This window comes from Orbicella faveolata, unplaced genomic scaffold (assembly GCF_042242905.1).
Source record: "Orbicella faveolata isolate gen_17 unplaced genomic scaffold, um_ofav_v1 contig_12, whole genome shotgun sequence".
Taxonomy (NCBI): domain Eukaryota; kingdom Metazoa; phylum Cnidaria; class Anthozoa; order Scleractinia; family Merulinidae; genus Orbicella; species Orbicella faveolata.
In genome coordinates, this window is record NW_028301539.1 from 28,060,344 (window position 1) to 28,077,889 (window position 17,546).

Below are 17,546 nucleotides of genomic sequence, written 5' to 3' on the forward strand. Positions count from 1 at the left end.
TCACTTGGGTCAACCGTTACACAACGATAAAGAAAAGGAGAAAAAGAACTTTTCTTTCCAAGGTTAAATGAATGTCAAACATTCATCGATTCAATTTTATGATGTTTCGTCAGTGTCAATGCACGAATCTAATTGGTCAATTAGGTCCTGTTTATCGCTTTGATTACTTTTACCGCCCATCGCACTAGGTTTTGACGAAATAGATAAAATCAACAAAGGCTAACGTGGTCCAAAACTGAGTCATTTCAAGGTTTGAATTTGCTATTTTGGATCCCATGACGTCATCCCAATAACGATGACGACTTGAGTCTGTCGTCATTGCAACACCGCATTTCTTTTTTGTTGTTCTAGTGACGTTTGATAGATTGAACTGTCCTAACGAGGCTGTTGATTGAAATTGACACCATTTGGAAATCACAAAGTTAATTAACTTTGTATAGTTACTATGGCAACGTTCCATTCGACCAAAATTTCCGCAGTTTTCAGAACGGAGACCAGTGGAATAGAAATTTCCCAGGAAAATTTCAGAAAAATCCGCGATTTCTTGATTTCCGAAACGCGAACCACCACTCAACTGAAAATTCTCGGGATTCTGGGAGCAAAATAAAAAATTAGGATATACACTTGTGTGGTTAATTGTCCCATTTCCTGAAAGTTCCGAAAGATGCTGTTCCTTTCGCCAATGGAAGAGTCCGGAAATTCAACCCCGAACGTTATTTGAAAGTGCTTTTTGGATTGTGTGAAATAACCAAGAAAAATCTGTCCAAGTGTTAGCCCCGAAAGGGAATAAATTAGAGACCTCTCTGTACAAAAAAGTGATGATTTTATCTCGGTGGGATTTGAACCCTCGAACACTGTTCCTCCTAGCCGGACTAGAGCTGTGACGATGTATTCAACAGTCTCAGCTGCCACTAAATAGTTTATTACGTGTGGTAGCTATAGGTTTGATGGCTTAATACTCGCAAACTGTCCGCATGTTGCTTGCTCATTCCGTGGAACAAATTACACATATCATTTGTGATGGTACGTTCGGCTTAAAATTATCGACATTTAACAGTGATTACAGTTGCGTTTGACAGTTTGAGCATACCATTAATAGTGGTAATAGGATTAAGTGGAGTCCAACTCGGTCTGTAATCATACGAGTGATTAACAAAATCGGACGACCGCGAAGCGGGAGTCCGATCTGTTTAATCACTCGTATGATTACGAACAGAAATGTTACCAATTAATCATAACCATTACAGTTTCCCAAAGAAACAAAATTTCTAATAAAAAAAAAAAAAGCAAAATATTATATTGGTGGATTTAGTGGAGAGGACTTAAAATGATTGGCTCATGCAACTGTCCGATTACAGGTGTCCGATTACAGCCAACTGTCCGATTACACTGTCCGATTACAGCTTTGCAGATTAATTAGAGCAAAATACAGCAGTTTATGCACCAATCACATTTGAGGAAATTGTAATTGTTATGATTAAACATGAAGTCACGCCGAAGTGGTTAAGTATTTTAGATCTTGTTTCCGATCTCATTCCGGAGATTTTAAGTTGTAATTCAGGCCCGTTCCAAAGTCCCTCTCCACTCTGGTGCTGAACCCAATTCAATAAGGGGCAGCGACTGATTTAGGAGTCATACTTGCGAATTTTATTCTGGGGAACCGCTGCTAAGCAGTTGTTAATGTTGAAAATAAGTGTTGAGAATTAAAATACAAGGATTCTGTCCAAATTGATAAGCAATTACATTTTTTTGTAAGATATAAAGCACTATTCGAAGCAAAGCAAATTCAGTCTCGAGATTAGTGGAAGAAAAAGACTGACATTCCTTTTAATTTTTGTATCTTTTACTTCAACACTCTAAAGTAGACGATATAAAAATTAAAAGGAATGTTAGTTTTTTTATCCCCTGCTTTCTTTAATATCTTCCTTTTTTGATCTTCTCTATCTTTTTTAAACGCTTGGAGCGATTTTAAGGCCTTTTGAGTCGTGGAATCCAAGTGCATATGGGTGATTTGGTGCAAAGCATTGACACGGTTTTCATAAATCCAGTCATATATGTATTTAGAATGTTTCTCTCGGTAAATTAAACTTGCAAATACCGCAAAAATATCGACTAGCCTGGAGTTACGTGGGTGACACAGGTATGTAGATTTAGGTGAGAAAGTAAAAACGGGGCAACAGTCCTAAACTGCCAAAGCAAACTGAAATGTGTCTATCGCGGGTTCGAGATAGATGGACGTTTTTCGCCGGTCTGGCTTGTGTGGGGCCGTTTCTCCCTTATATAACCGAAAGGCGCCAAAGGGTATGGTGTTTGAGCCGTAAGAAATAAGGCATTGAAACGTCCCTGTTATCAGATGCTTCTGTTACTTTACGGCCACGGTACACCGAATTAAAGAAACAGTTTCAATTCAACGGACACGACACTTATACCTAAACAATACTAAAGCGTTTACAACGATATTTAATGTGAAGTATCCATATTACATAACCTACAATACAAAGTAATGGTGGTATAATACTTCACAGAAGATAGCAATACTTACGATTTGTTTTTCTTACATGACTTAAAATTACTATTGTCTGTATATACTTCAATCTTTTTGTTTGTCTTTTTTACGGAATAGATTGGATGTTTTCACAGTTTTTTTACACGGATACAGTAAAACCCACATGTAAGAACCTAACTTTTTGAAGTCTGGCAAATAGGTTCTTGTATTTTGGGGTAGGTTTTGGCAATTTAGGCTACGTAGGCTCATAATTAGGTTCTTCTTAATTTCTATGAAGGAGATATAGTCGTCGATTACCAGAAAAATATATAAACTTAAGTTTGGTCCTTGAATATATAGTAATTATTCACAACTGTATTACGTATTTTCTTGTAACAGAAATTTGAAATCTCAAAGTCACACTCCTTAGTGAAAGTGTTTAATATCATAAATTAACTGTAACCACATGTGAAAAACTGCTTGATCTTGCTTGGCTAAACAGTTTCATATATTTTTGGGTTTTAAAATGGCGAATTTCTGCCAGCAGGTTCTTAAACCAATAGGTTCTTACATGCGGGTTTTACTGTATTATTATACAGTTTGTTATAATGTAAGCTTAGTTTTTCTCATAGAACAGTGGTGTCATCTTACACAGCATTCTCGAGACAATCAGCTTTGTCTACTCTGGCCAAAAAAATCTTTTACGAGTTTTTATTAAGTTATTACCCCCCTTTCCCCTTCCCCTCCCCTACACAATTTTGACTTGAGGACACTTGCTATATTGACCACATTGTAGGAGGACGGTGGAGGTGTATGCATTTCTCTCTGGGGTGAGCTGTGAGGAGTGTCCCAAGACTTTTGGCCAGGATTGTTCCTTGATCTGGAATAACTTGGCTAGTTATTAATTTACACTGATCAAACCAACACGGATTTTTTTTATATGGATCGTGGATCTAGAGGTCTTCAATACTGCGCTCTCTCGACTTGTTGGTCTTCAGTCAAGAACACCAAATGACCAACTTGTGTCTACATGCTATTTGTCCCCAGGGATACGGGACACACGCTCATAGATCTGGGAATCGCACTCTTAGGCCTGGAACTCGTAGTTTACTGGCTGTGTGAGTCCCAGAACTCATTACAGCCTTTTTCTAGATGGATCACTGTTCCACGCTTAGCGAGGCTGGAGGCCAAGTGTAAAAGGTCTAAGGTCAAGTTTTCTTTAGAGTTTAACGACATAACTTAAAGTTGCTAGAGTAAAGGAAAACAATATTACATTTAGATTATTTTGATTTTGTTAAGAAATAAATCTAAAATGTAAATAAAACTTCAATTTCATACACAAAATGTGACTGTGTTGGATTTTGCAACCAAAAAATGTCATGTTTTATAGGGGGTGGGTCATGTAATTTCAACCTTCATTTAGTGGTGGGTCACTCAGTTTTATGCCAAATGAAATGTGTGGGTCATGTGTTTTCTAACCACCACATTTTCAAATATTCCGGTTTCCCCGGCCCCTCCTGTACTTTTTGACCAGTCCCTTACAACATCGAAATTTCGCCGCTACTTTACGATCGCATCTTTAAGGTATTAGGAAATTCGTGTGATGATTTCGTACCGGCTGAAAGGTCTTAAAGTGCATTACTATTAACTTTGTCAGTAATAACGCCATCCAGACCGTCATTTCTGGCTCCTCAGGCTACCTTCTCCGTGTTTTCCTCTTGGAAGCTCTCCTGTGGACTTTGATGTCTTTTTCACGGTTGCCTTTGCTGCGTGCTGGTCTGAATCGTTCCTGTCTCTCTTCCCACGCTCCTCTCGTGCTGTTTTAAACTATTAACTACTATTTCCTTTCGCTTTAAAGGCGCATCAAGAAAAAATGCCAGTTGTTTTAAGTTCATTTGTCCGTTCGCAAACAGTATACTTTCCGTAGGTTTCTAAGTATAGTGTAACAGGATTTCGAAAGTTGTTTTACGTGTTTCTCCCAATGAGGATGTTCTTGGATAACATCAAGTAATGACAGTAATTTAGTTTGGTCAACATGATATTGTTCAAGAGAATGACCTCGAGACATACGGCTAGTTGATAGGACCATAGGTTTTGTCTTGGCAGGGTTCAGTGCGTAGATAGGAATTGGCCGACCAAGGGCACAGGGTATTTGGCGTCAAGGTTAGTTCTTCCGTCTCAGTTTTCGGGAGGTCGGCAGGGCGACAGCTGACATACATAGTAGTATCTCCGGCCTACTGAAATGAGTATCAACTGCATGGGAGGTTGTCTTGTAATATATGAAACACGAAAGACCGTGTTTGACATTTCAAAACACCGAGAAGGGAGTTGAAAACACTACACACAGCGGATTATTTTTGACGAACTTCGAGGTGTTTGTTCCGCGGCCCTAAGTCTCGGGGCCAAGTTAGAATTCCAATACAACGAAATTAGGCAATGGGCGGAATAGTTTACTTTGATAACCGGACCTACACAAAGAACTGAAAAGATTAAACACGTTAATTCAATTTCCATTGTTTGTGTTCTCTATGCAGGGCCTCGCTGCTAAGTGAATTTTAATCAATCGAAAACAGTTCATTGAAAGCACACGCACGCGAAATCTAGCTAGCTACAAAGGCTAATTTTCGGTTTCTTATTTCTTCTTTCATGTTACTTTATCTTAGAAACCAACATTTTGAGGTTTACTTCGTATTAAAAGTAATTCTGCCCTTCAGGAAAATTTTTTTAAAAAAATTACCATGACAGGGAACAACACGTGTAAACAGCTTGACGCAATCCTTTTTAACAACTACATGAACTTAACAAAAGAAAAAAAAAGATTACAGAAGACGGCTGGCTGTAGCTAGGTTTCTAATATTTGACAAGAATGAATTGGTGGCTTACTTACTGGCCTCCCACTTGTGCTGGTGGGGCTGTGAATTAAGAGAAAAGGCGATCAGCCTACCTTTAATTTCCTGCGAACAGCGGAGATTCAGAAAATAGACGCTGTTATATATTTGCCCGTCTAATAGATTTCATTTTGCTAATTCAACCTTGAGTAAATATATGGCCCACGCACACGTCAACAAGATTATTTTTTCAAATCAGATTTGATCCCCTATTTAGGAATTATCGTCTGAACTGATCTCCCACTTAATACTATCTTTCATCTCCCTTGAATGCAAAACTATCAGACATATGTCTCTCTGGAGGTTGGCGAAATGTCACTAGCATTTAGTAAAATATTCGTGCTGCTTTCGTTTGGCTCCAGATCTTTAAGGTTAACCACTTTCTCTTTTCCATTCTTTGCTTCATCGCGCGCAGTCATCTCTAAATCCTCGTTAAGTGAGCAAATTTGTCGGTGTGACTTAAAAAACCCTTTAGCAAAAGTCCTCGAACAATTTTCGCATCTCCTCGGCCTCTGGTCGCCAAAGAACTCCATGATCTCGATAATCCCCATAATGATGCCTAGAGCGTTTTTCGCCAACAAAACGGATATATCGAGGTGGTATCCATGCCATAATATTAGCCTTAAAACCAAGAAAGGAACGTTGACGAAAAACATGAAGCTACAAATGTAAATAAACTTGAACGAGATGGGAGAAATCTCGCCACTGTCGTGAAACTTGTTGTACTTCAGCTCAAATAAGGCAAAGGTTGGAAGGAAAATATTCATGCAGGAAAAAGCAAGGATTGCATTTTCCAGCCCAATTGTAATCTTATCCCTGTCGAAAAGATACTCGAGCATTTCCACGCTGTCAAATAAATCCAGAGTTACAGCGGCCGTCATTTTCTCCAAGTAATATTTTCGCCGTGAGTGCGATTTGGCGTCGTGATGCGCGTATATGAGAAATAAAAACAACATCGGTGTCAGACACAAGTTCATTTTCAACATGTTTTGTCCAAAGACAAGTTTCTCTTCTAATAAAGACGCCTTACGCTTGAATAAAGTGGCTACTTGAGGGACTAAATGAACAGCATAGACAATCCAGGCAAGAAAGGCAAACTTCAATTCATCTTTTGTAGCTTTCGCTGTGGAACTCTGTGATTTTCGGTGCGACATCCACATTGTAAACACCCAGGCAGCGAGAACAACAGCGTCTGTTCCGATCCATGCAAACGACGCTGAAGAGCTTTCTTCGAAGATTAAATAATAGTCCAGAATTACTCCTTGTAAAATAAGCAAGCCAACTGCAAATATTCGAGCAACTACTCTGCGATAAATCCCTGTTTTGCGGGCCATGATCGCAATCTCACGCTTATTTGAACACGTCGTTTGCTCATAAATAATATCTAACCACTGCCCAGCCAGGCATCAAATGAATCAGTTAATCACTTGTCAGACCTGTCATCCCTTTGTGTTATTGTATCTTTTGTCACAGGTGGCCCCAACGTTCCTGTACGTAGAGTAGTACAGTACTTAGGTTACGCCACAGTACTCACAGTCTAAGCATTTGTATGGGAAAAACGGTTCTATTCTCAAGCCTAAGCAATACAAAGGAGCACGAATAAAGATTAATCTGTCTTGCTTCATGAGTGTGTTTCCTATGGATCCCTATGGTTCCCGAGAGGTTTCTGGAGGTCCAAAAAAACAAATTAAAATGCAATAGGTCACGGCCCGGCCCGGGGTGGTGGGGGGGGGGGGGGGGGGGTAGAGGGATACTCTTATATATGAGCTATATGGATATGTGCGGGCCCCAAAGGGTATGTTTTTTGGCCGTTTAGGTCATAAATGGAGTATCGATTTGGCTATTTTGGATCTCAAATAGGGTATGGTTTTCTCAGTCTTGAATTGGGTGTGTTTTTTTGGAAGAAGCCACTTCAGTCAACATTAACGAAAAGGCCATCAACGAAAAACCTTCACGATGCCTTTAACATCGGTGGGAACTAGAGAACTAATTAAGCCAGGTCTGAAACAGGGTATTGAATTAAGGGTCGGGTCTTAAATAGAGTAGCGAAGTTTTGATCAGGTCTTACATAAGGTAGGGAAAATCGCAGATTTTGGAATTAAATAAGGATAGAGGTTTTGGGAAGCGAGCCGTACAGGCGTACATACCCACCCAATTTTTCTGAGAGCACCCCAAGGCCTCACGGGAACCAAGAAAACACACAACCACACACCTAAAGTGTATCTTTATTCATATTCCTTCGTTTTATTATTTAGGCTCAAGAATATAACCTTTTTTTCATACGAATCCTTATATTTCGACTGTTGCGTAACCTGAGTACTACTGTATGAGCTTGCATGTAAAGGGACACTCATTTGCCAGCTTGGGCCACCTCAGTGTGCTCTCATCCCTGGCCTTTGTGTTATTGCATCTGTTATTTAACTGATGAATGGGGTAACCCGTGTGAACCAAAGTCACCATTTGCTTACTTCAATTTGTCATCATTTGTGCTTTCAAGATCCTTTTTCAAGCGCTGACGCCATGATAGATCCGATCATTCCTTAACTTAATTAATTTCAAAGCACGTTTCCTTTTTATTAGCCTCCGTGTAGATGTCTACCAATTCCATTCACTTTTTCTGCGCGAAAAGAAATACCAGTAGTAGACGTCTTCACGCAAGTTAGTGAGCCAAGCAAACCCCAATCCCCACCCCACCCCCACTCCTAGAGTGGTTTTGTCCAGTGCTGTCCTCTCCCCAGATTTCCCTCGCGAACTAATCCAAGATGGCTGCAGCTCCAACCTTTGAGCTTGGCGGCCGGTTCATAGATAACACGACTGAAGCTTCTCCTCGACGCTTTTTTATTACTGTTATTATTTATTTTGTTTTTGTTAATTTGCCTTTATCTTTTTTCTCCTCAAAGCTTGGGGAAAAAGTTTTTCAACGCACAGAAAGGGTACAAAGCTGGACTAAGATGCTGCTCATAGCTTTGCTATCATATCAGGGCATTCCCAACCCAAACTTACAAAAATTGTGCCTCAAGGTGGAACTAATTATTAGTTTGGTCATGTAAAGTTTGCCTTCAATTAATCATTATCTCTTCACAGAACGCACAGAAATTGACACCTCAGGTCCGTCTGGATCAGTATTAAAAACGAAATCAGTTTGGCAAACATAATTAATTATATAACTGCAAAATCAAAGTCGGCAATTTCCTTTTGAATGATTTTGAGGAAGGGAGCCATCATCTTTAGTCTCCGTAGATTAAAAGCACTAGCCCAAGGACAAACGCTGACACATCATTTATGACAATATCGTAGATTAAGCAGCTCAGTTGACGATAAGGTTTCCTCGCGGGCCTTCTACATGCACTTCATTCGTGATTTTTCCTTTGCTGTCGGGAAAATCACGAACATTTTGGCCCGCGAAAACAAATAAACGCGAAAAAGGTCTATTTTCCCATATGCTAGCACTGAATTAAGTCTACTTTTAAGTCAAATTATGTATTGATCATGAATTCCTTTTATTTGTCTTCATCTCATGATAAGTCTGATCATCCTGAGGGAAGCGGTGTAGGGTACTCTTATATAAGCCATTTTGGTCTGAGATTGTGGAATTAGATATGTTGTCTTCAAAGGGACCGTATAATTTCCTCTCATCAGCAAATTAGAAACCGTTTTCAAATGATGACGCGCACGAAAGCCATTCTAGCATGGTCATGTATTACGGATGGGCACAAACGAAATAGGGTTAAGGTTCGTAACAGCAGGCAAACCCAAAATTACGGCGGGAATAATTTCCCTCTGCGCAGGAGTCCCAGATAACTTACTGCGCCTAGTTAACAACTTCACCACACGACCGCTGAAATAGCTTGGGGGTGTGATGGGAGAATAAAATCATATCGAAAACATTCCATTCAGAAATGCCAGTTCTAAGTTCCGTCTTTTCTGTTCCACTTATTGAATTCTACTATTCGGCGAAAGCGCCATGTGAAATTCTTGAAACCGGACGTTCCAAAGTTTAGTTTAACACTCTATTCTTCATCTGGAGGGTATGTTTACATGCCTACATACTCGCCCATCATACACGCCCTCGTGTGGAGACGATATCGTCTTATTTTATAAAGAACACAGCCACATAGTCGCCCTAAACAATGAACACCGCTGTATTGACATGCCAAGTCTTATAGGGACTGCAGGACGTATCAAAGCAATCGCAAAGTACCTCCTAATTTCATTATACTTTCAATCACCTGCTGCGCTTTTTTTTTTTTTTTTTTTTTACACTGTCAGAATATTTTTCATGATAAGTAATTAAACTTAACCAAAACAAACATCATCTAATCGTTATTCGCTTAATTTCACATGCATTTCTCCTTTTGTCAAAATTCCCCGCCTTATTTTTGATTGATTTCTAAAACTGTACTTTTAAAATTTCAAGGAAGTAAATAAACAGAAAAAAAGTGACATACCGTACATCATGTAAGCGTGCCTTGCCTTATTCCGGTGTTAATTGAAAGCCACAAGCTATAAATAAATACGTACAAATGCAAATGGCAAAGATCAATTTCCAATTTTCCTTCCCTCAGTAAATATGCCAGTCTCTCACATATTGAAAATAAAATTAATTGTTCCATTTGAAGTTTCTTCTTTTCTAGTTTAACCCTAATCCGTCTACTACGTCTGGGAGTCGAGTGGTTTTTTCAGTAATTTTCAAGCTCATATTAATAACTATAAATCAAACATACGTTTTCAATGTGGTTGGTGAAATTTGATCAGCCACGGGAAAACTATCATTGTGCATGGTATCATTCAGTTTAAGCGGCTCTTGAAGGGTATTCTGTCCTAAAATTCCATTTCCCGTTTCACCTTCGGCAATCATTTCAAAATTTCCCTCAGGCGAGCACGTTTTGAGGTGCGATTTGAAAAACACTTTGGCAAAAGTCTTTGAACAGAACTCGCATCTCCTCGGCCTCTGCTCGCCAAAGAACTCCATGATCTCGATCATTCCCATCACGATCGCCAGAGCATTTTTCGCCAGTAGAACTGAGACATCTAGATGGTATCCATGCCATAATATTAGCCTTAAAACCAAGAAAGGAACGTTGACGAAAAACATGAAACTGCAAATGTAAATAAACTTGAACGAGATGGGAGAAATCTCGCCACTTTCGTGAAACTTGTTATACTTCAGCTCAAATAAGGCAAAGGTTGGAAGGAAAATATTCATGCAGGAGAAAGCAAGGATTGCATTTTCCAACTCAATTGTAATCTTATCCTTGTCGAAAAGATACTCCAGCATTTCCACGCTGTCAAATAAATCCAGCGTAACAGCGGCCGTCATTTTCTCCAAGTAGTATTTTCGCCGTGAGTGCGGTTTGGCGTCGTGATGCGCGTATATGAGAAATAAAAACAACATCGGTGTCAGACACAAATTCATTTTTAACATGTTTGGTCCAAAAATATGCCGCTTCTCTTCCAATAGAGACGCCTTGCGCTTGAATAAAGTGGCTACTTGTGGCACTAAATGAGCAGCATAGACAATCCAGGCGAGATAGGCAAACTTGATCTCATCCATGGACTCGCTCGGCTTCCCAAATTTTCGCCGGTTTCGTTGCGATATCCACATCGTAAACACCCAGGTGAAGAGAACGATGACCTCTGTTACGATCCATGCGAACCACGAAGAGCTTTCTTCAACTATTAAATAATAGTCTAGGATTGCTCCCTGCAAAATGAGCAAGCCGATAGCAAATACTCGAGCAGCAAGCCTGCGAAAAATCCCTGTTTTCCTTGCCATAATTCAATAAAACACGCCTATTTGAGCATCAGCAAGCCGATCTAAGAAACGTACTGCTCTGTTGCATAAAGACCAATTAACCAGTTGAGGCGTGCATGGAGAAAATCAGCTGAAAAATAATGAATTGTAAACATGTACAGGAAGCAACAAAATAAAGCAAGCCTCATTAATAACTATAGTTACTTATTCTAACATAATGTGTAAGCGGGAAAACATTGCAGGTGACTCTGTAGGGCTTTTCACCTTTCAACCGTGAATAAAACTACAATCCTTTTGTTTGACCCTTTTTCAGTCTTCTTAATTATTTATAATTTTAAAATATTCAGTGCGTTTACCGTATACGCACTGAAAAAGATGAGGCTTATCCTGTTTCGACCGTGTAATCGTTGAGTTTCACAAATAGTAGTTTCTTTCCTGATGACGTGTCACGACTAACAAATTATGTGGCGTGGACTGACAACATCGTTGTGGTTTAGCAAGGGAGGGGATTTCGAAGCCTTCCGTGACAGAATTGTCGTACAGAGGAAGATCTGCATCTGTTTGAAAGTCGTGGGCAGAGCATACATTCTTTTTTATAAATTATAAGATGTATTTTATAAGAATATCGAGACTGAAATTTGCGAAATTTTAAGAATATTTTAAGAATGAACCCGGGACTGAGATTTTGAAAAGAATGTAATTTTTTGTGTTGTTGTCGTTGTTGTTTTTGTTGTTGTTTTTAACTAAACCATAGCAAATTCTTTCTCTCTCTAAACGGCAGATCCAGCCACTGAAAAGGCAACAAAAACAACACTAGCCGTATGTTGGAAGCTAATAACATTTCTGCAAGACGTTATGTGTCATATCAGACTTGAATGTCTGTAGTGCGACTCCAAAATTAGTTTAACACCATTCAGACACCAAAAGCATTCGAAAACAGAAATTTCATACGCTGTAATCTAAGAATATCCACAAGAATATTTTCAGCCTAAATTTGGCAGAAAATAAAAGAGTGTATCAAGGGACAAAAAGAAATCAATGACGATGGTCTCACCTTTACAATGTTAAGACCTAGTCTTCTTTTCTTTCCCTGGTTATCACACAGTGGTTATCTTCCGCTCTTTTTTCCTTGAAAACTTCACCAGCTTTCCCTCTTACGCTCTTGAATTATGCCGCATTTACAAGCGGTGCGTATATATCTTTTCTTCTTAGTAATCATTATTACTATTATTTAAACGCATTTACCGCGATAAGAAATGGACACTCCCACTAGGTTTGGACACATCAATCAAACCTTATTTTCTTTTATTTCAAAAACTTACTAATTGTTGAGTTTGCATAAAAGTGCTCTCCACGGCAAGTTGTTACCTAAAACTAAAACTTACTCGAATAAAACGAAACTTTGACTCGACCGATTGCATAAGAATTGGCATTTCCCACCAAAGATGAAAAACGCGCAAGCCTTTATTCGTAATTTAAGCAAAACCACGAGGATATTATTTCTTATCAAGAAGATACAACCATTTCCCACAATTTACGTAAGTATTTCAGCTAGCCGTCGTGAGGTGGGACATATCTCTTCGCTTGTCACTCACGGGAGACAGCATGGAAGTCTTACTACTTTTTAATTATCGGTTCATCAGGAAACAATAGCCTTACAACAAAAACAACCAGCTTTATTTCCATGACCATAAATAGATACAGTGTTGCAAAAACTTTTGTAAACTAAAACTAAAACTAAAACAGTAACGATTATCGTGATCATATAATAATATTATGATCTAGCAATCAAGTTACAATGGTTTGATTTGAAAGTAGAATATTGCGTAGATCAAAGCAAGATGAAATAAATTTTGCTAATTGAATATTAATAACGAAGATAATTGTTTTTAAAAAGTCGGAATGATATGTTCTATTTTTTTTTTTAACAAATTTTTTTTTTTTTACAGAATATAGTATTTATTGCAATATATAAGAAAGTGAGATTCGTCTTCAATTTGATTAGATTCACAAATAGGGCAGAGTCTGTTAACCCTTGGAATTTGATCATATCTACAAGTCTCAATCCTTAGTTTGTGATTGCCTATCCTAAATTTCACTAGTTCTTTTCTTTCGCTTAGTTTGCTTGTTAGGCCTAAATAAGAGGAGGGTGTATAATCATTGACTGTGAGAACATATGGGTAGAGGATAACTCACTCAAAAGACTACATGTTACCTTTAGTTAAGATCTGTACAATAGCCATGTGTATAACAATTGCTTGTTTCTCATGCCTGCAGGCTGGCTCTAAAATTTCTGAACACCATCCAGACACCGAATTCATTCGAAAAACAGAAATTTCATTCGCTGCAATCTAAGAATATTTACTGACAAGAAAATTTTCACTTGAAAATCGTCAGAAAAATAAAAATATTCAGTCGGGGCTGGAAAAACAATCATAACGTGATGCGTGATTTGCTATTTTACAAGCACGCGATGCGTGATTTACCAATTAGATTTCCGTGATATGTGAACGCTCTCTGAACTAGGATAGCATTCATTCAAAGTAAATAGTAAATTGAGTCTTAAAAAAAAATCATCAAATCGTGGCAGACGTGACACCATTTTCTGCTCTTTTTCGTCCTTTTCTTGACCTCTGATGTCTTTGATCTTCGTGGATCTCATGGTACTATAAGTCCAAACAACAATTTATAGGAATAAGTCAACTGAAAATAGTTAAACTTTGCACAAGGACTATGAGCTTCAGTATTATTTTTGTCCATTTTGTCGACCGATCATTTTGGCAGTGCATAAGACCAAGAGATATGACACACCATATCCGAATCCGGCTATCGCATAAAAGGTCTGAACAAATTTCGTCCAAAAGGGCTGAAACGATAACACACGAGAACACGTGTGTGTAAGCAACGAGAGACTACACAAGGAAAACATTTGTGTGATAAAGACCTAACTGAATTCAAAAGCCACGTTATACCCTTTACAGACATAAAACCGTTGCCGCACAGAAAAGGATTTGCAGGTGTAAAGCTTTAACACAAATATTGCCTTTATATTAGAGCATAGCAAAGGTGGCGTAGACGTCTTCTCAATTCGTATACAAGATCTCTGCTAACGTAACTTGTGAGCAAGCTCCCGATTGTGTTATAGGGGAATAATATAACGAATATTAAACTTGATCGAGGTCTTTAAAGAGTTCCACTCCTAAATATTTATTTTGTTTACGGTGTTTATTTCTCCTTTGCGCGGGACCTCCTCCGATTTTTTTTCTCTTTTGACTCATTGAAGAACGCCGTCTGATTATTGACTTCATTAGGAGCCTAGGAAGCTTAGGCCCGATCGTCCCCACTACACCGGAGGAAATTAAAAACGCAACAATCACCGGACGTTTTATAGTTTTGTTTGAGGAAATGTCGGCCAGGGAAGTCACTTGGTTTTCCTGATCCTATCGTGTGGGAAAAGGTCCGTTTTAATGTTTTCCGTCCCGAAAACTCAAAGCCGGCGTTTTCAAATTCCTCCGGTTTGAAGAGCGTTTTCGGAGAGCTCCATTTTCGTGACGGATTACCCTCTTGACCGTAGGCTTAACCGTAGAAATAAAGCTGTATGCGTTTTCAAATTCCTCCGGCGTAGTGTGGACGGAGTCTGGAGCAAACCACGACGTCAATGAGCACCACCAAACAAAAGGTTACGTGAGCAAAACAAAGGCTGTACAAGTGTGTTCAATAAACCTTTGTACATTTCATAGCCATCCTCTGCAAAACAACGACGCAAAATTGAATGACCGCGAACGCGAACGATGAGTCGAATTGACAACTTTTCGTATTTCTATTTAGAATTGAATGCTGTCATTACATATTTAGCCTGAGCGAATTTTTAAGGTCGGCACACGCGAGGGAACTTAGTCCCTGTGACTAGTCCTTGCCTAGTCGCGGGGACAAGTCCCATCGTGCGAACTGGCCATTTTTGATTCAAAATCTAGTCGCAGGGACCAAACTTTGGTCCCTGCGACTAGCCCCACGAATTCAAACCAACTAGTTGCAGGGACTAGCCCCCCTCGTGTGTGCCGACCTTTAGAGCAATAGACATCCTGGACAAATTCAATTTTACAAGGCGTTGTTCTCGGCGTCTCCGCGTCGTCATTGTTAAGATGCCTATATTTGCATCTCGGATGCTGGAAGGTCGATACACTTGTTTGACGTGCGGTCTGTCATCCTAAGCGGCTGATTTGTGCTTTGCTCATGTTTTATCCCAGTCGAAGGCAGATGAGAGTATCGTGTAAAAACCGTTAAAAAAATCACATAAATCGCAGCTCCTTGCCAAGGTTCTTTTTAATTCAGCGATTAAGTTGTCGAGCGTTTCGGGTAGGAAGTTTTTCCCTCCTGCTGGAACAATCTCGTTTACGTTACTTCGCCGATGCAATACCTTTTCACCTTCCCCATTACTACACGGCAATCGTTTGCATCTTCTTCTTTAGTGTAACTGGTATAGCTTAAGGCTACACTTAAAGGCCATCATCAGCAATAAAGTCCTTGAACATGGCTCCAAACCAAGTAATTATTATAGTATTTCTCTTTCCATAGCTTCCAGCCCTCGAGGATTTCACTACTTAATTGACCTCAAATCTAAATATTGCGGAGACAATGATATCTGGTGGAATAACATTGAAAATTGTGATGCTTTAGGCGGCGAGGCATCGGAAGTTGTTTTCGCTCGTAGGCATTCGTAGACGGTAGACGATGTCGACGAATTTGAACTACCCTTTCCCTGTTAGATGGCAAAGAGAACCTTAAACGAACGTCATTAATCAAGGCTTAATCTGGCTACTGTAACTCAAGATGCACTAGGTGAACGCGTATTTTAATATACGACTGGTTGTATAGCATAAATTACAAAGCCGTAACAGAACATAAGCGTGCATATAAAGAATGTTTGGCAAATTAGCATATTATAACCTTAAATTAAGATATGTCCGCCATTTTGAATAATCAAATCCAGCCGGTGTCAGAAACACGTTTGTCCAGTTTGGCTATGGCGTCAGTGCTTTCTCATTGGCTCACAGCCAAGCCTTTTGTTCTTTCGCTTTATAAGTGTGACACCACCCGGATGGTCGGGCGGCCAGTTAACTCCACCGCAATATGCACATCTCTCTTAATCTCTCTTAAAACAATACCTCTTGGATATATAATGAAGTATTCTTCCTCCATCCCCCACATATACCTACACAGCCTACATCTCATTGATGCCCTACATATACCTGCACAGCCTACATCTCATTAATCCCCCACATATACCTACACAGCCTACATCTCATTAATCCCCCACATATACCTACACAGCCTACATCTCATTAATCCCCCTTCATATAACTACACAGCCTACATCTCATTGATGCCCTACATACACCTAAACAACCCACATCTCATTAATCCCCCACATATACCTACACAGCCTACATCTCATTAATCCCCCTTCATATAACTACACAGCCTACATCTCAATCCCAGCATACACCTACACATCCTACATCTCATTAATCCCCCGCATACACCTACACAGCGTACATCTCATTAAACCCCCATATATACCTACACTGCCTACCTGTCATTAATCCCCTACATATACCTACACAGTGTACATGTCATTAATCCCCCACATATACCTACACTGCCTTCATGTCATTAATCGCCTACATACACCCACACATCCTGCATCTCATTTTTAACAATGTAATGACCTATGTGGTTTTCATTAATTTCTAGGTCCATGGTTCTTCTCAATGAGAGCTGATTTATATATTTTTTTGAAATATCATCACCTATCTGATGCGTTCTCACCAGGGAACGATTTAAGAGCTGTATTGTGGACCGAGGAGTCGCCATTATCCGTTTCAAAATATCGTGATGTCTTTAGTATCACTTCATCTAGAAAAACCTTATTTTAATAAAATATTGGGACAAATACGTTTGTGCTTCGGCGAGGTTTGACGGGATGAATCGAACGCGTATTGCCTGAGAGTGAAGACCATTAAGCCTGGAAATATATTTCATGTATCCTCAAAGACATTTCCTCGTACATTTTATGTATCATCTTAATTAAGGTACCTGGAAATTTCCACGTACCTCTGCATGTTTTGTTCAGGAAGGTGCATGGGAATTTCCATGTACCTGTATAGATGATTTGTTACTTATGAAAGTCAACATGCAAGCCATAGGGCGAAGCACATTTTCACATAAATTGCACATCACACAAAGTACTTGTGGCTTTTCAAAGCGAAGGGCGATTCGGAAAGACCTGGGTATTTAATTCCAGTTTCATGCCACACAACAAGAAGACAACAATTCTGAGCTAGCGAAGGGTAGAAAAGGTATTTTGAGGTGGGGTGGGAAGGTAAAATCAAAAAGTTGTCTTGGATATAAACGGCAA

At 39.3% G+C, this 17,546-nt stretch overlaps 2 protein-coding genes across 2 annotated transcripts; both read right to left on the bottom strand.

The window, feature by feature from the left end:
* Positions 1–4,998: 4,998 nt before the first annotated feature.
* Positions 4,999–6,772, bottom strand: LOC110059782 (uncharacterized). The gene has a single exon (XM_089283144.1). The coding sequence runs from the start codon at positions 6,705–6,707 to the stop codon at positions 5,655–5,657; it is 1,053 nt and encodes a 350-aa protein (XP_089139270.1). The 5' UTR covers positions 6,708–6,772; the 3' UTR covers positions 4,999–5,654.
* Positions 6,773–7,583: 811 nt separating this feature from the next.
* On the bottom strand, positions 7,584–12,362 carry LOC110059781 (transmembrane protein 121B-like). Its single transcript, XM_020766503.2, has 2 exons — positions 12,183–12,362; positions 7,584–11,258 (listed from the first exon to the last, which is right to left on the bottom strand). The coding sequence occupies exon 2, from the start codon at positions 11,147–11,149 to the stop codon at positions 10,088–10,090; it is 1,062 nt and encodes a 353-aa protein (XP_020622162.1). The 5' UTR covers positions 11,150–11,258; positions 12,183–12,362; the 3' UTR covers positions 7,584–10,087.
* Between the last annotated feature and the right edge of the window lie 5,184 nt (positions 12,363–17,546).